Here is a 23,253-nt window from a genome sequence, read left to right as displayed (position 1 = left end):
ATAAGATTTTATAAGCCACATCTGGATCCGTAGGTAACTTGGGCAATTTTAGAGCGAGATGGGCGTGGAATTGCATGAGGTTCAATTTACGCCGAGGGCGCTTATATGAGGATTTCTGGGCACCTTAATTGGGGGTGCAGGAGCCAAAAGGGACACCGAAATCAAGAAAGATCAGTCCAACAGACAGGACTAGGAGGACTAACAGTCAGGGATGGAATATTAGAAAAAAAGGGGGCTAGTTAGTGGCCTGCAGCGTGGGTGGGACCAGAGACTAGTTGATTTAGTTGACAGCCTTAGTAAATACAATAAATGCTTGATATACACACACACACAGACACACACACACACACAGAATCCAGACCAATTAGGTATGTATAAAAAAAGATAAACTTAGGTTTTTTTTTAGAACCAAGCAGGACTTACCACAAGTAAGTAAAATACACTTTCAAATGGAAGACTGTTTAAGGAAGTGCAGTTGTGGTTGAATTTTCAGTTGTTACAGGTTTGTATGACTTTGAAATGCAGTTAGAATTGCATAATAATTATTTTCAGATTATTTTTATATCACTTTGTTATTACTTTGAGTACTCGGGTGGTATGTCTAGATACCACACCATACGTTCATGCAATACAAGGTAAGTATGACTTTTGATACTTTGCAATTGAGTTCACTCTTGTCCATACATTTAACAGATCCACACAAGATTTTGGGCCCAAAAATGTTCCTAAGGGAGAACAATGGTTATCGGGTTTGAAGGTAAGTACTCGACTTACAGGGGTGAGTTTTAGGGGTTAGGACCAAGGTTCCCCAAGGTCTAGAAGGGCACTCAAGTTGCACCATCAAACCCTGTGATTTCAAATGGAGACCTTCGGTTTCAGGAAGTGGCTTTAGGCTCAGGCAGGGAGGCTTTCTGAAGGCGACCACCAGCTGGAGATGGAGGTAAGTTGGGTTTTTGGAGGATGCCTGGACACTGTAAGTTTTGCCACCTAAGGTCAGGGACGTCGGTGCAGGGGAGTCTTCTGGCATCGGGTTCTCTTACCATCTCCGGTCGCGGTCGGGCGGACCCTGAGGTTGAGGCTGCAGGCATCGTCTTGAGGCTTGAGGGAGGTCGGTGATCTCCAGATCCCAGGTCAGGATTACTGGGGAGACCTCCTTGGGGTGTTGGGCCACTCAAACTCAGGTCGTGGGTGTTGGGTGTAGAATCGCGGAGACACCGGTATTCAGATTCTGGAGGTGAGTCTGTCTCCCGTGAGCAATGTATTTGCTCAAGCACAGAGTCTGTGGGAAGGTTGCAGGGCAGGTTCTCCAGGCTCAGGGGGTTGCTGGCTTTTGGACCCGCCGGGGTTCTTTCTGTAGTCAGGTCGTAGACAGGACAGGCTGGTAGCGGTGGGGCCAAGGCAGTTGTTGTCCTCTTCTTCCTGGATCAGCACGGCTCTTCGGTCCTTCTTTCTTCCTTGAATCTGAGGAGGCAAGGTTCAGGGTCACCCCTAAATACTACGTTTAGGGGAGTTAAAGGGGTGTGCAGGTCATGACCAATGGGTTCCTACCTTGAGGAGGGTACACCCCATATTATGCCACCCTCCAGTGGGAGGGTGCATGGGCCTCTTCCTAATTGGTGGAGTTCCCTCATCTACAAGATGGAGGGGACTGATGTGTGCTTCACTTTGACTCCCCCACCTTAAGCGTGGGGTAGGCAAACGTGGGCACACCTTCCTTCCTAGCTTGGTTTTCCCACCAATTCTCCCGCCCAAAGTGGGAGCCAGAACCGATGGGAGCCCATTGCTGAGGGCAGCGAAAGGCAGGCAAAGCGGTCAAATACTGCAGGCCTTTGAAGCTTCCCGTTTTGTGGACCCAGCCCATTCTTGGGGAGGAGGCATGACACCTCTGCCCAGTATGTGCTTTGTATCTGGACCCAGAGAGCGAAGGCTCTCTACCCAGAGGTCCAGAAACCTGTCTGGTGGTGGCAAATGGCAGGCAGCTATTAAGGAACCACACCAGAGCTGGTCGATTTTCGTGGGGCATCTCTAAGATGCCCTCTGAGTGCATTTTACATTAAATGCCACACTGGCATCAGTGTGGGTTTACTGTGCTGAGACGTTTTCTACCAAACTTCCCAGTTTTCAGTAAAGCCAGTATGGAGCTGTGGAGTTGGTAATAACTAACTCCCAGACCATATACTCTTTATGGCTTTACTACACTTACAATGTCTAAGAATGGACTTTGTAGGGGGGTACAGGGCCCTGTGTCTGTGGGTGATAACCATGCAAAAAGGGACACTTTCCTATACGTGAACAGCCTGAAAGTGCAATTTCATTCTGCAGGCAATTCACATGCCAAATAAAGTTATTTCGTCTCCGATTCAGAGTCTTTAGGTACATTTGAAATCAGACACAGGCTTCTTTTTCTTTCTTTGTACTTGTAACTACTGAGGATTTGAAACAAGTTGTTTTTATTCACAAAACGTTGTAGAAGACAGTAGCAGTGATGGCATTTTCTTTACATCTCTTGTTCCTATTAGTCCAAAAGCATTGGCATGTACATATGTTGGAACACCTTACTACGTGCCTCCAGAAATCTGGGAAAACACACCATACAACAATAAAAGGTATGTGCTGAAAGGTATGTGTTATTTTATTATGGGCCAATATAAAATGTATAAGTCAGTTACACTCCACTTCTGCTGATAAGGTGCAGCCATGTCTTTGTGGAATTAGTTTCCAATCCTTCACTTAATTCATAGGATCTACATTTACACTTTATTAACATCACCACTACACCTGTTTTTGAAGAGTTAATCACTTGACGACCTTTTACACCATTTTATTTTCACCGGTTTTTCAGCATGCTTTGACCCGCACATGGCGATATGAGAGTTCCTATAGAATTAGTATATGTCCATTATCAAATATGCTATTAGTGAAATGTTGTATTTTGCTTTCACAGATTGCCCCTGAGGAAGGGACACTTTGGTCCCGAAATGCATCGGGCACGTCAAAATGCTTTGTGATGTTTTGTGAACACGTGAAAATTGTATAATCAGTTAATTACAATGTCATATGTATCATTTTGAATGTACATTTTTTGACATAACCAGAGACATATGGTTACCGATAGTTGATTTGGTTTAATTCATGAAGATATACATATAAGAGTTCCTATATGTGCATTCATTACTGTGTGTAATATCATTAGATTGATTTATGCATAAATATTGTTTATTGGATGAATGTTGAATAATTAAACATAGAATCCACACGGACTACTTCAGCACAGTGTGCAGCGTGCTCTGCCAACCTTGGCAGTATATTTACCTTTTGTGGAATTAGGGCATGTTGGTTAGGTCTTTTAAGATCTATTTTGATTGTTCCATCTCATTTCGATGAAGCTGTTTTAATCACTTAGTTAGATTGTGTGCCTGGTAGCCAAAGGATTGTGGCTGCATGAATTTCTTAGGCAGCTTGTTTTAGGTTACGAAGGCTGGGTGCCTTCATTAATCCCTATGTCAGGCGAAACAAGGACTTGGAACATTAGTTGGAGTGAATTCCTCTCAGAAGTAGCATCCTGACTCGTTTGACCCAAGACTTTAAGAAAATTCTCTGGGAATGAACGTACGTTTTAGAAACTATGGTAACCATCTGCACCTCTAAGAAATTGTTTTAATTACAAATAAAGTACTTGTTAACTTTTCATCCCTAATCTGTGTGTTGACTGCTTCGTATTGCAGCTGGTGGTTGTGCAATGTCGGTGCTATGGATCATTTGTTATTATGAAGAGTTGGTCTAATGTAAGAAATCCTTCTTGTAACAAATCAATGAAAGAGTTGTTTTTACATAACATCGCTAATCAGTTGTAGAAGCAATGCAAGGATACATTGGCCACTTCCTTGTGATATTTGTTTCAACTATTTGCAGCAAATGTGATGTTGTACTTGCTTAATTTTGTGATACCACTTAAAGTACTTACCGCTTCCATGGTGAGGATGGCATCATGCCACAGAGATACCCAAGTCTACCAAAACATGTATTAAAGTTATTATAATTATTTACATTTCTATGATGTTTTTCTGGTGTGGATTCTGTAATCAAGTCTCTTATTACATGTTTATGTTCAGTCCATTACATTCAGGAGTGCTTCCAACAGTCAGTTACTGGGCTCTTAGTTTGCCCAGTCCTAGATGTTTTTGAATTTGTATTTCGTAGTTGGACATATAATTCTCACAGGCACTTCAGTTTGCTGTAGTGCTTACTGTTCTCTGATTCACTGGATATGCCTGGTATACCTTTGGCCATCTCAATACAACAGATATCAATAATGCTTTTGCCGTATGACATCTAGGACACCTGAAGCCTAAACAAGGATTTGTTGTGCTCATCATACAAGGCATTACTAATGCTCTGTCATCTCACTAAAAAGGTTTTGATCACTTTCCTCTCCATCCTTTTGTTATATGGACTTGAGCAATTTTTACTGCCTAGGCAAGTCCCTCTTGTTGTGATATAGTTGTTAAGGACAGCTCAGTCATGTTTCTGCCTCAGCTTCCTCATCACATCAAAGATCTTATGCTCCTGTGGGTTATCTTGGATTTAGGGCAACACTCTTCTAATTACTGCTGATGTGGCTTCAAATGGCAGAAACTGTATCTTATCCATCTCCCCATTCCGCCCATAGCTCGTTAGAGCTCATCGATTTCCTAGATTGTTAAAGCTTTCCAACCCTCCTTCTACACTTCTCATACCTCCTATTTTCCTGGACCTATAACATACTTGTTATCTTCTAGATAAGGTCATTGCACAGTTATGTTTTGGAGTGATTTCTTCAATTCCGCTGAGATACTTAAACAATCTGGTATTTTGATAAACTGAAGAGATTAGGGTGTCAATAGTGACAGTCAGAGCTGGTGCAAGGTTCTATAACACCATAAACAAAAGTAACATTTTGCCACTTTTCCTTTAGCAATTGGGCAGTATTTGATGTATCTAGGGCCACTGTATGTGCCTCCTTATTTCCAAGCAGACACATAAAATGCTGTTGTCAAACATTTCCTCCCTCTCCTCTAGTTTGTTTCCATAGGTGTATAAGGATTCTAACCACTTGTGCATTGAGAGGATCAACTGGAACCCTTACCACAATATTTTAGCATGACCATCATATATTTCCTCAAACATTACGTTAACATAAATGGAACCACAATAACAAAATACCATATTAACAAATTCAAAAACAAGAAATCAGAAAAAATATACTTTTGGGTGCTAATAATGATAAATATTGAACATGAAAACAATGTCTTTTAAAAAAATTGTTCAAGGCATGTGTGCTGTAGATACACATGCTTTGCCCTATATGTTGGGTCCAGATGTTTGCAAGTTGTTTTTCTTCGAAGAAGTCTTTCCAGTCATGAGGTGACTCCTCCTTTCGGTGATGGTGCATATGGGCATCGATTCCATAGTTAGATTGTTTTTTTCCACCATAGGGTCCGGACGTGTATTGCTGTACTCTGGTTAGAAACCCTTCTTCAGGTTTCCCTCGGTGCACAATCTACTCTACCCCGACGGTATTGTTCTCGTAAGCATTTCCCTGTTCTCATCTTATTGAATCGATCAGAAAATACTCTATCTTCGGTCTGAAACATTGGGGGCGGGCTTGGGCCTAGCCACGTTGGTCCGCACTTCCGCTGATGGAATGAACTCCATTCCAATTCTGTCCTCGGTGCCGATCGAATTACCCTCGTACCGACCTACATCAAGTTTGTAACTTGTGCCTCTCACCAGAGCAAAAGCAGGAAGACGGCAACGCCTGTAAGTCGTTTTGGTCGAAGAAAATTCTATGTGATCGTCAGGCTCGACGACGAGAAATGCAACATCAAAGCATTCAACAAACTCCGGATATCTTCGGCGAAGAATCGAAGCATGAAGAGGAAGACGATGAAGACGTGCCTCCAGGACAGGGTGCCTTGAGTACCGAAGACCCCTTGCTCCCTAAAACCTTTTCCAAAAAACATAAGGCTACGGCACCACCTCTGCCTTCTGTCAAAGGTTGGCACCGAGACAATGTTTCCGATGCCCCTCCTTCTGGTTCTGCACCGAAACAAATCGTCAAGCCTTCCGGCTCGGGATCGAGTTGGCCGAAATCTAGTTCGGAGCCGAAACCCTCCGGATCCAAGGACAAATCTGGTTCGGAGCCAAAACACTCGGGTTCCAAGTACAAATCTGGTTCGGAGCCGAAACCCTCCGCACCAAAACAAAATCATGCTTCGGAGCTGAAACCTTCTGCTCCTAAAAGTAAATTTATTTTGGGGCCGAAATCAAATGACAGCCTCTCTGAGCTTCCCAAACCAATTTTAGGTGTTCTCAAGGCTAAAGTGGATCCTAAACAGAAAAAGATTTATATCCATCCTGATACAGGACATATTTCGGTCAAAACACCAGTCAAATGCGGACTTCTTTCAGAGTACCGTGCAGATAAAACCCCTCTGAAGAAAAAGGACATTGCTATCAGCCTTACTTATATTGCACTGCAATCCCCTCCACCATCTTCTCCACATTTGCCAATTCAAGATCCCTTACACATAACACACCGGGGATCTTCACATACACAGCCTGAAAGGGATGATATTGATGAAGAAGATACTCATTTACCTGTAGATCAATGGAATGATTATACCATTGACCCTCCAGTGTTTACTGACCTAGACCTTTACCCCGCAAAGCTATCACCAACAGATGATTATGTGGCTAATCAATAAATAATTGCTAGATCAACAGAGTATCATGGGGTGGCCTTACATAAAGAGTGCTTAGAAGTAGACTTTTTATTGGAGACACTTGGGTCCACACACAGCTCAAGTCAAACACTCCCTATGCTAAAGGGCATGATGAGGCATGCAGATGACATCTACAAAGCCCCTGTGCGAGCACGTATTTTAACTCAGAGTTGATAACAAGTATAAACCTTCTCCATCTGATCCTGTGTTTACTAGGGAGTTGAGAGGTAATTATCCTTTGATAGTGTCCAATGCTTGAAAAAGAGCGAATTCACAAATCTCTGGTAATGCATCTCCCCCAGATGGCTCAAGCCGCTAACAACGGGTGCATCGCAAATACACAGGGCCTACCAGCTAGGTATGACAGGGCACACTGAGATCAGATGGAGCAATTGCTCCAGTATCTCCCAGACGAACACAAAAATAAAGCACAAGAGTTAGAATAGTTAGAAATTAGTTTGTCCTCCTGAACTATCAGATATGCTCTAGATGCTGCTGACACTGCGGCTAGGGAGATAAATACCAGCATTCTCCTCAGAAGGCATGCATTGCTTAGGATTTCTGGGTTTAAACCTGAGGTTCAGCAGTCCATTTTAAACACCCCTTTTGATAAGCGATACTTGTTTGGTCCAGAAGTCTATCAGGCTTTATAAAAAATTAAAAAGGGCACATAAGTGGCATAGTCCATGGGAGTGCTCCAATCCCCATCAAATAGAAGTTCCTGAGAGGAGGGTCCAAAACCACATCCTGAGACCCGAATGCTTCCTCTTATAAAGGCAACAACCAATCCTCTCCCTCTAAAGGTTTTTATAGAGGAGGGTATAGAGGGAACAATACCAAAGGTAGGGTTAGGGCTTCCTCAGCGCGTGTCCCCCCTTCTCCCAAAAAAACATGACTTGCCCACATCTCCCCCCTATTATTAACCACTTGCATGCTAATGACAAGGTGAACTCGTCATGAGACATACTGGAGCTGTGCTCATGACAAGGTCAACTCGTCGTGTATAATGGGAAACATAAATCTGCAGCACAGGAGGGGAAAACCCCTTAGCAGCCAAGTGGTTAAACACTTGTCAGGGGAAGACTTCAACAGTTTCTCCCCATTTGGCAATCGATAACATCCTACGAATGGGTGGGTGATAGATCTTATCCAACATTGTTATTGCCTGGAGCTTACCACCAATCCTCCAAATATTCCACCTCACACTCACAAACTGTCATTAGACCACTTACAGTTACTCGAACAAGAGGTGCAATCTCTCTTGGAAAAGGGAGCCGTAGAGCCAGTTCCAGTACAGTGCCAAGGTGTAGGGGTTTACTCTCTCTACTTTCTAATCCCCAAAAAGGACAGCTCCTTGAGACCAATTTTGGATCTCAGACAGTTAAACCAGTACATACTGTCAGGAAATTTCCATATAGTAATGCTTCAACAGGTGCTTCCACTTCTGCAGCAAGGTGATTTTATGTCAACACTAGACTTAAAAGACGCATACTTCCACATTTCAATCCATCCAGCTCATCGGAAATATCTTAGATTTCTGATAGCAAGCAAACCCTGTCAGTTAAAAGTACTCCCATCCGGAGTAACCACTGCTCCCAGAGTTTTTGCCAAATGTCTAGCAGTAGTGACAGCACATCTCAGAAGACAACTAATTCACGTCTTCCAGTTCTTATTCGACTGGGTCATCAAAGCCAGCACATACCAAAAGTGTTTACAACACAAACTCAACTCAAACCACGCTAAACCTACTTCAACAATTGGGCTTCACTGTCAACACGCAAAAGTCTCATCTACAGCCTTTACTAATACAATATTATCTGGGAGCGACTTTTAACTCTCACACGGCTCTAGCCTCTCCCATTACAGCCAGAATTCGCAATATTCAAACTCTGTTATTACAGTTTCGAGCCAATCAAACCTTGCCAACCAAAACCTTTATGCAACTGCTAGGAATGATGGCCTCATGCATTGCAATAGTGCCTCATACAAGACAACCCATGCGTCCTCTACAAGAATGCTTAGCATGGCAGTGGAATCAGTCACAGGGTCAATTAACAGATCTCATGTTAGTAGACAGCTACACCCATCACACTCAGCAGTTGTGGAATCCACAAACTTATCAAAAGGACGGCCTTTCATCGACCCTGTTCCACAGATCGTGCTAACAGCAGACTCATCTGTCACAGGTTGGTTGCCCATCTCCACAATTACACAATTCCAGGTCTCTGGGACAACGAGCACAAACATCTCCAAATCAACTATCTAGAGATTCTAGCAGTATTTCTAGCACTCAAAGCTTTTTCAGTCTTATCTCATAGGCAAAGTTGTCCTAGTTCGCACAGACAACATGACAGCTATGTACTATATACAAAAACAAGGGGGAACACACTCTCTTCAGCTGTCACACCTTTCTCAGACCATCTAGAGCTGGGCAATTCATCACAAAATGCATCTTCTGGCAGAAAACGTTTCAGGTGTCAACAATCAAATTGCCTATCTCCTCAGCAGAAGGAGACAGCAAGTACACAAGTGGGGACGTCATCCCCAAGTTCTCCTTCCATACTTTCAAAAATGGGGATGCCCACAAATAGATCTGTTCACCACAGAGGACAATGGAAAATGCCCAAACTTTGCCTTCGGAGCGAGTGTGTGGGAACCTGGAGGCGATGCCCTATGGATCAATTGGTCAAAGATAATTGCCTATGCTTTTTTGCCTCTTCTACTCCTTCTGTTTCTGGTTCAAAAGCTCAGGCAAACAGCTCTCACACTGATTTTGATAGTTCCCACATGGGCCCGTCAACCATGGTACACCCCAATTCTGGAACTCTCAGTAGTTCCACATCAAAAGCTTCACCTCAATTCCAACATTCTCACTCAGAACCATGGAGGAATCAGACACCCAAACCACAAGGAGCTCAACTTAGCAATTTGGCTCCTGAAGTCCTAGAGTTTGGGTACTTACATTAGCCACCAAACTGTATGACTATTCTAAAAGAAGCAAAAAAGCCCACTACCAGAGCTTGTTTTGAGCAAAATGGAAACAATTTATGTTTTGTAATACTGACAAGAATAATCCTCAGGATGCTTCTGTTCAAAACAGTGTTTGTTTTTCAGATATGCAGCCACTGCTGCAAGGTGCAATCGAACAGATGTGTAAGCTAAATTAGATTGCTGTAGGTCTAGAATGTAACAGACAGCATTTATCTTTGTTCATATTCCCTGTGATCAAAGCCTTTATGGAAGGCTTAAAAAGAGTAATACCACCCAGAATACCTCGGGCACCAGTATGGAATCTCAACATTGTACTTACAAGACTCATGGGTCCACCTTTTGAACCATTACACAATTGTCCTTAACAGTTCCTTTCATGGAAGGTTGCCTTCCTCATTGCAATCACTTCTTTAAGGAGAGTCGGTGAGCTTCAGGCGTTAACCTTAGAACAACCCTTCTTTCAGCTGCATAAAGATAGGGTAGTTCTTCGCACCAACCCAAAATTCATCCGTAAAGTAGGTAACTTAGCTGATTGGTTAAGATGAAAAGCAGACACTGTGTTCTTCACTCAACCTGATTCTGTAGCAGAACGAGCTCTTCACACACTATGTCAGAAGAGCATTATTGTACTATATCGAAAGGGAATAATATTTTCACAAAACTAAGCAACTGTTTGTCGCATTTGCACCACCTCACAAGGGAAATCCTATCTCTAAATCTGGCATTTCAAGATGGATTGTTAAATGCATTCAAACTTGTTATACAAAAGCTAATATAACTTTATCTAGACTTCCTAGAACGCATCCACTTGCAAAATAGGGGCATCTATGGCCTTTTTAGGTAACATTCCTATAGCTGACATCTGTAAAGCAGCAACATGGTGTACACCACACACATTTACCAAACACTATTGTGTGGATGTATTAGCACGCCAACAAGCCAATGTAGGGCAATCAGTACTTTTTCAGACAACTGCAACATCTACTGGTTAGCCTCCGCTTTGGGAGAATACTGCTAGTCTATGCAAAGCATGGTTACCTACAGCACACATCCCTCAAATGGATTATGTACCTTACCCAGTAAGCATCTGTTCTTGGCATGTAGAGCTGTAGACTCGCATGCGCCCTCCCACCTCCTCGTTCACCTGTAGTTGTTGCAGTTCTCCTTATTTACATTATATATGCATGGACATCTCTTTACTACACTCACTTACTCCATTCTCACCCTCTTGTGGGAAAACAATCTAACAATAGAGTTGATACCCATGCGCACTATCGCCGAAAGGAGGAGTCACCTTACCTCGTGACTAGAAAGACTTCTGCGAAGAAACACTACTTGCAAAATCCAGACCCAGCACTAGATGGCAGAAGTATGCAAAGCATGTGAATCTACAGCTCTACATGCCAAGAACAGATGCTTACTGGGTAAGTAACATAATCCTTTCAAGAATACCAACATGATATTAATTAGCAACGGGTAACAGGTATAAAGAGGGTTAGGGAATTAGGAAGAGTTAGGTGTAGATATAGAGGTTGATGAAGATATAGTAGTTCAGGTAAGTGCAGATGTACAGGTAAGTGTAGAAGGTAGATTGGAGTGTGGAATATATCGTTGGGTATAGACAGTCAAAGGTAGGTGAAGATTTTTCAAGTCATGTGACTTGCACATTATTAGATATTCTGCATAGCTCGACACTGGCACACTTGTAAATTACAATCTTCAGATTACGACATTTCAGAAAGAATAAGTCCAAGGTAAATCATGTCAGAAATGCCCACTGTGTGCGATCACTCCACTAACCGCTGATGAGCCAGGCAATCCTGTGACTTTCAAACTATAGTCTTTTTATTATGTATTAACCTTGGGCTCTCACTATTAAATACCTAATCTTTGTGTATTTCTTTTTAACCCCGCAGTGATATCTGGTCGCTGGGATGTGTTTTATATGAACTGTGCACTTTAAAACACCCAGTAAGTAATTTAAAGTAATCATGCATTTATTTATGGATTTATCTTGAATGAGGGATCTCAGAAGGAAACTGCCTCGGGCTTGCATTGAATCTGAAATACACCCTTTTACAGAAAGATTTGTTTGAAAAGTGTTATTTTGAAGATTTTAGATTTATTTATTGCACAATTACTTTAAATCATAACAATCTAAAACCCTTTCATATTATAAACAGCTGCAATAAAAATAGAGCAATACACATGAATAAATCATTAATAAAACCAATAATAAAGCAAATTATATATTAAAAACAAATATTTCAGTAGAGCGTCAGTAATAGGTGTGCCGATTTCCCCCCCCCCCCCCCCCCCCAACCTCCCAAAATTCTCCATTTCAGCCGGTCTGTCTCTATTTTGGTCCGGGTGTCTATTTTGAAAGTTCTCTTTGAGTCTACTTGTATAGCAAGGCCAACAGGGCTGGTGCTGCTTTCCCATTAAAGCTCTGTTACTACTTCTCATTCAAACTATTAACCAGGATTTTGGTCCTACCCTTGGGGTCACTATGCAACCCATATGATCACTTTCTGTGGTAAGAGAACATAAACCTTTTCCAGTTTCCTAAATTCTCCCCAAGATGGCAGAAATTTCCTAGTGTGGGGCACCTCCGGCAGCTTACCTTACAGGTGTGACTGACCTGGGGGTGCTGCATGCCTATTTCGTATACAAATTTCTGCCTGGTGCCAAATGGGCCTTAGGGCAAGGGGGGGCTTCTCCCCGGTCTGAGTGATGCCAGGGTTGCATATCAAAGGCTTTGATGTGCTAATTGCTAGCTATCCAGTTTGTAGGGGGTGTAAACACCTGGAAGAGGGGGCATTGTTCTTGACCTCTGAGAGAGGGGCTCTCACCTCCTAAGGGGGTCAGAAACACGTCTGTGTTGGCAGGCTGGACTGGACCAGTCAGCTAGTTAAAGTTTGAAGTTTATTAATTTGTATAGCGCTGAATCACCCCAGGGGGTATCTCTGCGCTTAGGACGGAAGATTACTGCTAGAGCAAAGAGCTTCAGAAAAGGTGAGTTTTCAGAAGCTTCTTGAACTGGGAAAGGTTCTGACAGTTACGAAGCTGGAGAGGTAGCTCATTCCAGAAGGCCGGGGCAAGGTAAGAGAAAGCTTTGCCTCCGCTGCGCGCCTTTTTAATTCTAGGGGTGCATAATAAAAGTTTAGAGCCTGATCTAAGCGGACGTGAAGGGGTGTACATCGCTAGTTTGTTAGAGAGATAGGAAGGACCTAGTCCATTGAGGGCTTTAAAGGTAGTGCAGCCTGTGAGAAGTTGGCCTGATATATGATGCTCACTAGTTCTAGTGACCACCTTGTATCAGTCCAAACAACCCTTATGGTGATTGGTTGTAAGTCAACCTTATAGACCAGCTATCCTAATGGTAGCATGGACAAAGCAGTCTTAGGCTAAACTCTTTGGCATGTGAAGCCAGCTGTTTTACCACAATATAACCCCTTGAATACCAGATGAAAGGACACCACACAGGTTGTTATGAAAATAAACAGTATATTTATTAATAAAAACACCTCTGAACTCTTTATGAGGTCAGAGGGCTAAGCACATGACAATCTCTTACGAAAAATACGACAAGTTGCTGCTGAAACCGCTGTTGTGCAAGCACCGTTCCGCTGTGTGTGCTGGCAGAGCCCTTATTTGAGGAAAAGGATAATTAGCGTTTTTTCTTGGAAGCGCTATTCAGTTGTGGTGTAACCTCTACTCCAGTGCAGCGCCTGCAGCATCACAGCTCGCGTTTCCCGCTCCGCGGGAAACACTCGCATTGCTGTCTGGCGGACTGTGATTGAAAACAGGACTTCAGGAACCACAAATCTCTTGGCCCTGGAGCTCCGCCCTGACACGCCCACCTCACCTAGCGATAATTGAGGAGTAGGCGCGCTGGTCCAAGGTGATTGCTGCTGAAACCGCTGTTGTGCAAGCACCGTTCCGCTGTGTGTGCTGGCAGAGCCCTTATTTGAGGAAAAGGATAATTAGCGTTTTTTCTTGGAAGCGCTATTCAGTTGTGGTGTAACCTCTACTCCAGTGCAGCGCCTGCAGCATCACAGCTCGCGTTTCCCGCTCCGCGGGAAACACTCGCATTGCTGTCTGGCGGACTGTGATTGAAAACAGGACTTCAGGAACCACAAATCTCTTGGCCCTGGAGCTCCGCCCTGACACGCCCACCTCACCTGGCGATAATTGAGGAGTAGGCGCGCTGGTCCAAGGTGATTGCTGCTGAAACCGCTGTTGTGCAAGCACCGTTCCGCTGTGTGTGCTGGCAGAGCCCTTATTTGAGGAAAAGGATAATTAGCGTTTTTTCTTGGAAGCGCTATTCAGTTGTGGTGTAACCTTTACTCCAGTGCAGCGCCTGCAGCATCACAGCTCGCGTTTCCCGCTCCGCGGGAAACACTCGCATTGCTGTCTGGCGGACTGTGATTGAAAACAGGACTTCAGGAACCACAAATCTCTTGGCCCTGGAGCACCGCCCTGACACGCCCACCTCACCTGGCGATAATTGAGGAGTAGGCGCGCTGGTCCAAGGTGATTGCTGCTGAAACCGCTGTTGTGCAAGCACCGTTCCGCTGTGTGTGCTGGCAGAGCCCTTATTTGAGGAAAAGGATAATTAGCGTTTTTTCTTGGAAGCGCTATTCAGTTGTGGTGTAACCTCTACTCCAGTGCAGCGCCTGCAGCATCACAGCTCGCGTTTCCCGCTCCGCGGGAAACACTCGCATTGCTGTCTGGCGGACTGTGATTGAAAACAGGACTTCAGGAACCACAAATCTCTTGGCCCTGGAGCACCGCCCTGACACGCCCACCTCACCTGGCAATAATTGAGGAGTAGGCGCGCTGGTCCAAGGTGATTGCTGCTGAAACCGCTGTTGTGCAAGCACCGTTCCGCTGTGTGTGCTGGCAGAGCCCTTATTTGAGGAAAAGGATAATTAGCGTTTTTTCTTGGAAGCGCTATTCAGTTGTGGTGTAACCTCTACTCCAGTGCAGCGCCTGCAGCATCACAGCTCGCGTTTCCCGCTCCGCGGGAAACACTCGCATTGCTGTCTGGCGGACTGTGATTGAAAACAGGACTTCAGGAACCACAAATCTCTTGGCCCTGGAGCACCGCCCTGACACGCCCACCTCACCTGGCGATAATTGAGGAGTAGGCGCGCGCATCGCGGGACGCGCGCGGGCGACGCCGGGCTAAGCCCGGGCAAAGGGCGGGCCCTCTGTGGCCCTCAGTGGCCGAGGTAGGCCGGGCTGGGCCCTGGTATTTTCTTTTTTTATTTCATATTTTTTCTCTTGCACAACTTCGCTGGTGTTCATTGCAGCAAATTTTTGAACTAAAACACACGGATGATCTGTATTTAACAGACTGTAACTTGGATATCCGCTATTGTGAACTTATCGGCTTCTTCCAGTATTTATATTTTATAAACTGTTTGTGTTGATATCTGCGATTGCCTATCAGGCGTAAGGTCTGGTTTATCTAGTAGTATTATGTCTACAAAGAAACTACGTTCTGGGAAAGTTTTAAGGGACAAAGTAGATGTGATATCTGAACCCGCACGCTTGAGGAAAAAGTCTGAAAATAGTGCGCTAGTAAAAGGTCAGATGCAGCTGGAACATATTTGGGAAAAATCCGGAAATAAACTCGCAAAAGACCCAATAATCTTAAAGGCTGCTTTATCACCTCACTCGCATTCACAAACCAACGTGGAAATGGATTTAAACACTGACGTACTGATTGAAATAAATAAATCTTCTCTTTCTCAAATGAATGAATTAAATCCTCTAGTTCATGATCATAATACTCTCAGCGAAAGAGACAAGGAGGAGGAAGACTTGGCTGCTACATCTATCTCCACTTGTATTGATCTTGAACTTTGTGGTCGATACATGGATAAGAAACTTTTGGCCCAGGTTGGGGATAGTAAAACTCCAATTAGAGCAACTCCATCCGGAATGCTTTTATATAGCAGCACCCCTTCAATCAAATCCCAAGATGATTTATTAACGCATAGTGATTTGAAGTCTCCTCAATTTAATTTATCGGGGATTTGTTCTTTTGTTCAATCTAGCTATCCAAAAAATGAGAAACCAATTTCTGAATCTCTGATAGCTCTTGAACAAATATTGTCTTCTATACTGTTACTCCTTGGTAAATTTGCTGTGAGTTCTGATTGTATTTTGTCATCTGTGTCTGAGATATTGAAGGAAATGTTGTCTAAAAAGGCTGCTAATGTTACATTACCCCCTACTGAACCTGTAGTTCAAAATGTGTCAAATTGTATCAATCCCTTGCAGGGTAATACCCCTTTGAAATTTTCTGTAAAGGCAGACATCCATATACCTCTTAAGAGCCCTACTTTATCTGTCTCTGGACAGAGCAAACTCTTAAAGCCCATTGTCAAGGAAGATAGCTTGGCAGAGATGGTGCAAACGGTCGAAAATGACCTTTTTCCCATCTTTACTCAGGAAAAAAAGGGCCCGGATGGATTGCCGGCACAGACTAAAATTAGAAAAGAAAAATCAAAAGGGAAAAATAGGAAGTTATTACGTAAATATAAGAAAAAAAGACCAAGGCAAATCATTTTCCAAAAAAACATAAGCCCTGAAGCGCGAGAGGAGTTAGGAAATGGGGATAACCCACTGCTGAATATTACCAACAATAAGGTAGCGGAAGATGCATTTAATAAAGCATTGGAGGGTAATATGGATGGGGGTTGTACAAAGGAGGTAATTCCATGTCATGTGCTAAAAGCGCCGGAACCCCTATCTGTGCTGGTTGATGCTACGGGAGTTCCTCCGCAAGTGGTAAAAGTATTAAATCCAACGGCATCTATTTTCCGGCCCCAGCCTGATACAGCTAGTGGCTTGAATATTCAACCTGTAAAATGCGCTACGACATGTGTGGATACATTAACACTGGATTTTCTTCCATTGTTCGATCAGGATGTAAAAATGAATAGGTCTTGGTTGCTTAATTGTTTTAAAGAGATTGATAGTCTAAAATTGATTTTATCAAATGATATCGATTTAGTTCTTCCGATAAAATCAATTATTGGACAACGAACAAGAGTAACTTTTTATTCAAAAATAATTACTAATCTTGTTCTTCAACAGGCGGAATTTTTCCAATGTAGAGGAATTGACGTATTACCTTATTATAAGAAGGCCCTATCTATTGCCTCTGGAGATAGTATTGTTAAGCCAGTATTTACACAGGATGATCATTACTCCGGTAATAAAGATCTAAAAATCTGGGTCTCAATGGGCAAAAGAATGGTATCTCAGGTCCTGCCATTGCCTGATAATACAGATGTCCCTCTAATAGAAGACAATCAGATGTGGAATTGGTTGCCCGGGGTTTTATCTACTAATTCCGCGAGTAACCCACGACTTTTCCAACATCTTTAACAATAATTTAAAAATTGTCTCTTGGAACGCTGCTGGTATGTTTAATTCCCCTGAGAAATTTGACTTTTTATCTTCTTTAAACGTTGATGTAATATGTCTCCAGGAGACGTGGTGTAAAAATCTCCCCTATGTAGGGAAAGAGTTTTTCGTCCTGGAGGCTTCAGCAAAACCTTCAAAAAAAGGCCATGCGAAAGGTGGAATTGCTTGTCTTTTATCCACCTCTCTACAATGGCAATATACACACTACTCAGACTCTAGCAATCTCTTTCAATCCATAACTATTAGTAACTTAGGCAATGTAGGCACGCGGTCCTCGTTTGTTATTTTAAATGTATACATCCCTCCCGAGGAATGTTTTAATCCAGTTATGAAGCGAATGTTTTCTTATGTTACAAAGCTATTGGAGGCTGAACATCCCCCCTATATACTGTTGGTTGGTGATTTAAATAGTAAATTATCCAACTTTACTTTAGTTAGGTTCAGAAATAAATTTAAGGAAGAAGTATATAATATACCTCAAATGGCTTGGCCTACTAGAATAAAAACTAATAAAAGAGGTAAGATTCTTTTGGAGGAACTTAGCCTCTTAGAAGGGCTTATTATTAATGGTAGAATGCCCTCTGATAGTCCTGCCCATTATACACATGGATCATACAGGGGTGAGTCTATTTTGGACTACGCCATTACGGACTATGAGTCGTTCCATCTGATTAGGGATATGGCGATCACTCATTCTTTACTGAGTGATCATAAAATAATTAATTTAACTCTCTCACTAACCCTTCCTGAAACTAATTCTTGGTCCTTAAAGCATAGAGATCTTTCCATTGATCGAAGGTCGGGTAGATGTTTTTGGGGCCCCACTACCATGAAGGATGTACAAAACCTCCTTGCCCAAACTTTACTAGAACTCGACCAGTGGGAGGGTACAGAATTCTTACAACTCGAAAACCTTATTAAAAAAGTTATTGGGTTTGCCAAGAAAAAGGGAAACCCTAAAAGACCTCATTTTTCTCCTAGTCCTCTACTTTTCCTGAATAGGGAGATAAATGCACTGATCAGGAAACAATATCTTAATAGATCTGAGGAAAATGAGTGTCAACTAGCATTGTTAAAACGTAGGAGAGTTAGATTGAGACTCAAATTGAAAAGAGAAAAAGAAGATTCTCTCTGGATTAGTTTGAGGGAGGCTATAACCTTTAATCGATCTAGAGAATTTTGGACCATAATAAGGAAAGGCTGTGGTACCATAGTAACTCCCCGTCCTATAGCCATTCGCGAAGAAGTCTGGACAGTATTTGTAACTGCATTATATGCTCCAAATGAAGTACTGGAGGATATAGGTATGTTGGATTTAAATGGTATGCAAAAAATCATTCTCCCTACTGAAAAAACAGTAGTTACCGCGATAACGAGTATGCGCTCTACCGGAGCCATGGGTCCAGACGAACTCCCCATGTCAATAATTAAGCAGGATATCGCTACTTGGAGTAGGATTCTTCTCCCTATATTTCGGGCTTGCTTTTTAACAAGAACTGTCCCCGAATCCTGGAGGGGTAGTATATTAATTCCTATATTTAAAAAGGGGGATCGGGAGCTGCCATCTAATTATCGTCTAATAGCTCTATTAGATGCCATAGGAAAAATTTTCGCCAAATGTATATTAATGTTAATCATGGAATGGGCAGAAACTAATAAGATTTTACCAATGGAACAAACTGGTTTCCGTGAAGAGCATGGAACGCTAGATAACCTGACATTATTGCAGGTGATCACTGACAAGTATGTATGCATCCGTGATGGTGGCTTATATGCCGCATTTATTGATTTCTCCACGGCGTTTGACAAAGTGGACCGCCCATCGCTGTGGAGAAAATTGGCGGCATTGGGCATGCCAGGATACTTACTTGCATTGGTTAGGTCTCTGCATATGAACACATGGTGTAAGGTGCTACAAGGCGGCGAAGAGGGTCTCACTTCATCCATCCCCTCCCAGAATGGCCTTAAACAAGGGTGTATACTGGCGCCTATATTGTTTTCTTTATATATGGCCGACCTCCCAACTTTTATTTCATCTTGTGAGGGAGTGGCACCGAAAATTGGAGGGTCTGCTATATCTATCCTAATGTATGCAGACGATATTCTTGTTTTGGATTTGACCCCGAAGGGTTTATCTAACCGTCTGCTTGCATTGAACGAATTTGCTGTAGCACACCATATGAAAATTAATACATCAAAAAGTAAAATCATGTGTATCTTTGGTAAGAGAAAATGTAGGTCTAGCAACTATAAGTGGTTTATTGGGGGGCAAAAACTCGACGTGGTTAAAACTTACCCTTTTTTAGGCAAAATAATATCAGCGAATCTTAGTGAGATTCCCCATATCGAACATAACTCTCGCAAAGCATTGACCCATGGTATGGGGTTATGTTCGTTATATAATGCCACTGGGAAGAGACATTTCTCACTCCTTTTGGAAGTTTTTAAAGCAAAAGTGCCAGCTACTCTCTTATATGGAATTGAATTAGTGGAGATGAAACATTGGGGATTCCTTCAAAAAGTGGAAGGACGGGTACTTCGGAAAATCACATCGCTTAGTAATGCATGTTCTACTTCCTCATGTAGATTAGAATTCGGACTCCGAAGTTGTTGGACACAGGGACTGGTGGCCCTGGTAAGATGGGTAGCCTGCTTGGCCAGAGGAAAACCTGGTACCCTAAGAGAACTTATTAAAAAGGAGTTACTGGGCAATCTTAATGATTTTTCCTCTCTATTAAAAAATTTTAGGAAAGCAGTAGCCCTGTTAGAGTTGGATGAGAGTACCCTATTTTAGGTTTTGCCTCGCCAAAAAGATGCGCTCTGCGCATCTTTTTCGCGCAGGCGAAAACCTGATGAGAATTGTAGTGTGCTTTGGGTCGGCCCTCCTCATTCATTGGCTGGCTCCGTAAATGGAGCCTTGCCATTGGACGAGGGGCCTGTCCGTCAATGCCGGACCAGACACGGGGGCGTTCCCGACATTCTTTGGCTTTTGCCGACGTCACGCGACGCCGGGAACGCCCCCGATTCTGGTCCGGCATTGCCGGCACCTCCCTTGCTCTACTGTCATCACCACAACACTGCGCCCATTTTATCCCAAGCTAAACACTCGGAGAGGCGCAGTGACCGGGTCTTTGAAGGCCGCTCTCCCAATGAAAACAAGTTTTCTCTCCGAGTCAGCACGAGCAGGAAGACGAGCAGCGCGCCTCCCAGCTGGCCTCTCGCATCAGCATCCAGAGCTGCCCTGCGCGGTGTGTAGCTTCAGTGGAGCTTCAGAGTGCAGAGTGGAGCTTCAGAGTGGAGCTTCAGAGTGGAGCTTCAGAGTGGAGCTTCAGAGTGGAGCTTCAGAGTGGAGCTTCAGAGTGGAGCTTCAGAGTGGAGAGTGGAGCTTCAGAGTGGAGCTTCAGAGTGGAGCTTCAGAGTGGAGCTTCAGAGTGGAGCTTCAGAGTGCAGCTTCAGAGTGGAGCTTCAGAGTGGAGCTTCAGAGTGCAGAGTGGAGCTTCAGAGTGCAGATTCAGAGTGGAGCTTCAGAGTGCAGAGTGGAGCTTCAGAGTGCAGATTCAGAGTGGAGCTTCAGAGTGCAGAGTGGAGCTTCAGAGTGGAGCTTCAGAGTGCAGAGTGGAGCTTCAGAGTGCAGAGTGGAGCTTCAGAGTGGAGCTTCAGAGTGCAGAGTGGAGCATCAGAGTGGAGCATCAGAGTGGAGCTTCAGAGTGGAGCTTCAGAGTGGAGCTTCAGAGTGGAGCTTCAGAGTGGAGCTTCAGAGTGGAGCTTCAGAGTGCAGATTCAGAGTGCAGCTTCAGAGTGCAGCTTCAGAGTGCAGATTCAGAGTGCAGATTCAGAGTGCAGATTCAGAGTGGAGCTTCAGAGTGCAGAGTGGAGCTTCAGAGTGCAGATTCAGAGTGGAGCTTCAGAGTGCAGAGTGGAGCTTCAGAGTGCAGAGTGGAGCTTCAGAGTGCAGATTCAGAGTGGAGCTTCAGAGTGCAGATTCAGAGTGGAGCTTCAGAGTGCAGATTCAGAGTGGAGCTTCAGAGTGCAGATTCAGAGTGGAGCTTCAGAGTGCAGATTCAGAGTGGAGATTCAGAGTGGAGCTTCAGAGTGCAGAGTGGAGCTGCAGATTCAGAGTGGAGCTGCAGATTCAGAGTGGAGCTGCAGATTCAGAGTGGAGCTGCAGAGTGCAGATTCAGAGTGCAGAGTGGAGCTTCAGAGTGCAGATTCAGAGTGCAGAGTGGAGCATCAGAGTGCAGATTCAGAGTGGAGCTTCAGAGTGCAGAGTGGAGCTTCAGAGTGCAGATTCAGAGTGGAGCTTCAGAGTGCAGAGTGGAGCTTCAGAGTGCAGATTCAGAGTGGAGCTTCAGAGTGCAGAGTGGAGCTTCAGAGTGCAGATTCAGAGTGCAGAGTGGAGCTTCAGAGTGGAGCTTCAGAGTGGAGCTTCAGAGTGCAGAGTGGAGCTTCAGAGTGCAGATTCAGAGTGGAGCTTCAGAGTGCAGAGTGGAGCTTCAGAGTGCAGATTCAGAGTGCAGAGTGGAGCTTCAGAGTGGAGCTTCAGAGTGGAGCTTCAGAGTGGAGCTTCAGAGTGCAGATTCAGAGTGCAGATTCAGAGTGCAGATTCAGAGTGGAGCTTCAGAGTGCAGAGTGGAGCTTCAGAGTGCAGAGTGGAGCTTCAGAGTGCAGATTCAGAGTGGAGCTTCAGAGTGCAGAGTGGAGCTTCAGAGTGCAGAGTGGAGCTTCAGAGTGCAGAGTGGAGCTTCAGAGTGCAGATTCAGAGTGCAGAGTGGAGCTTCAGAGTGGAGCTTCAGAGTGGAGCTTCAGAGTGGAGCTTCAGAGTGGAGCTTCAGAGTGGAGCTTCAGAGTGGAGCTTCAGAGTGCAGATTCAGAGTGGAGCTGCAGAGTGCAGATTCAGAGTGCAGAGTGGAGCTTCAGAGTGCAGATTCAGAGTGGAGCATCAGAGTGCAGATTCAGAGTGGAGCTTCAGAGTGCAGAGTGGAGCTTCAGAGTGCAGAGTGGAGCTTCAGAGTGCAGATTCAGAGTGGAGCTTCAGAGTGCAGAGTGGAGCTTCAGAGTGCAGATTCAGAGTGGAGCTTCAGAGTGCAGAGTGGAGCTTCAGAGTGCAGATTCAGAGTGGAGCTTCAGAGTGCAGAGTGGAGCTTCAGAGTGGAGCTTCAGAGTGCAGAGTGGAGCTTCAGAGTGCAGAGTGGAGCTTCAGAGTGGAGCTTCAGAGTGCAGAGTGGAGCTTCAGAGTGGAGCTTCAGAGTGGAGCTTCAGAGTGGAGCTTCAGAGTGGAGCTTCAGAGTGGAGCTTCAGAGTGGAGCTTCAGAGTGGAGCTTCAGAGTGGAGCTTCAGAGTGCAGAGTGGAGCTTCAGAGTGCAGAGTGGAGCTTCAGAGTGCAGATTCAGAGTGGAGCTTCAGAGTGCAGAGTGGAGCTTCAGAGTGCAGAGTGGAGCTTCAGAGTGCAGAGTGGAGCTTCAGAGTGCAGATTCAGAGTGCAGAGTGGAGCTTCAGAGTGGAGCTTCAGAGTGGAGCTTCAGAGTGGAGCTTCAGAGTGGAGCTTCAGAGTGGAGCTTCAGAGTGGAGCTTCAGAGTGGAGCTTCAGAGTGCAGCTTCAGAGTGCAGCGTGGAGCTTCAGAGTGGAGCTTCAGAGTGCAGAGTGGAGCTTCAGAGTGGAGCTTCAGAGTGGAGCTTCAGAGTGGAGCTTCAGAGTGGAGCTTCAGAGTGGAGCTTCAGAGTGGAGCTTCAGAGTGGAGCTTCAGAGTGGAGCTTCAGAGTGGAGCTTCAGAGTGCAGAGTGGAGCTTCAGAGTGCAGAGTGGAGCTTCAGAGTGCAGATTCAGAGTGGAGCTTCAGAGTGGAGCTTCAGAGTGCAGATTCAGAGTGGAGCTTCAGAGTGCAGATTCAGAGTGGAGCTTCAGAGTGCAGATTCAGAGTGGAGCTTCAGAGTGGAGATTCAGAGTGGAGCTTCAGAGTGCAGAGTGGAGCTGCAGAGTGCAGATTCAGAGTGCAGAGTGGAGCTTCAGAGTGCAGAGTGGAGCATCAGAGTGCAGATTCAGAGTGGAGCTTCAG

The 23,253-nt window shown here is 44.3% G+C and overlaps 1 protein-coding gene across 1 annotated transcript in view; it reads left to right on the top strand.

The window, feature by feature from the left end:
• Positions 1-23,253, top strand: part of LOC144772734 (serine/threonine-protein kinase Nek3-like) — a 263,235-nt gene that overhangs the window by 165,793 nt on the left and 74,189 nt on the right. The window contains exons 7-8 of the mRNA XM_078657269.1: positions 2,520-2,606; positions 11,672-11,726. Of these exons, the coding sequence (XP_078513395.1) occupies positions 2,520-2,606; positions 11,672-11,726 (142 nt within the window). The remainder of the gene's footprint in view (positions 1-2,519; positions 2,607-11,671; positions 11,727-23,253) is intronic.

This window comes from Lissotriton helveticus, chromosome 8, assembly GCF_964261635.1.
Source record: "Lissotriton helveticus chromosome 8, aLisHel1.1, whole genome shotgun sequence".
Taxonomy (NCBI): Eukaryota; Metazoa; Chordata; class Amphibia; order Caudata; family Salamandridae; genus Lissotriton; species Lissotriton helveticus.
This window is presented reverse-complemented; position numbering and strand designations above follow the sequence as displayed.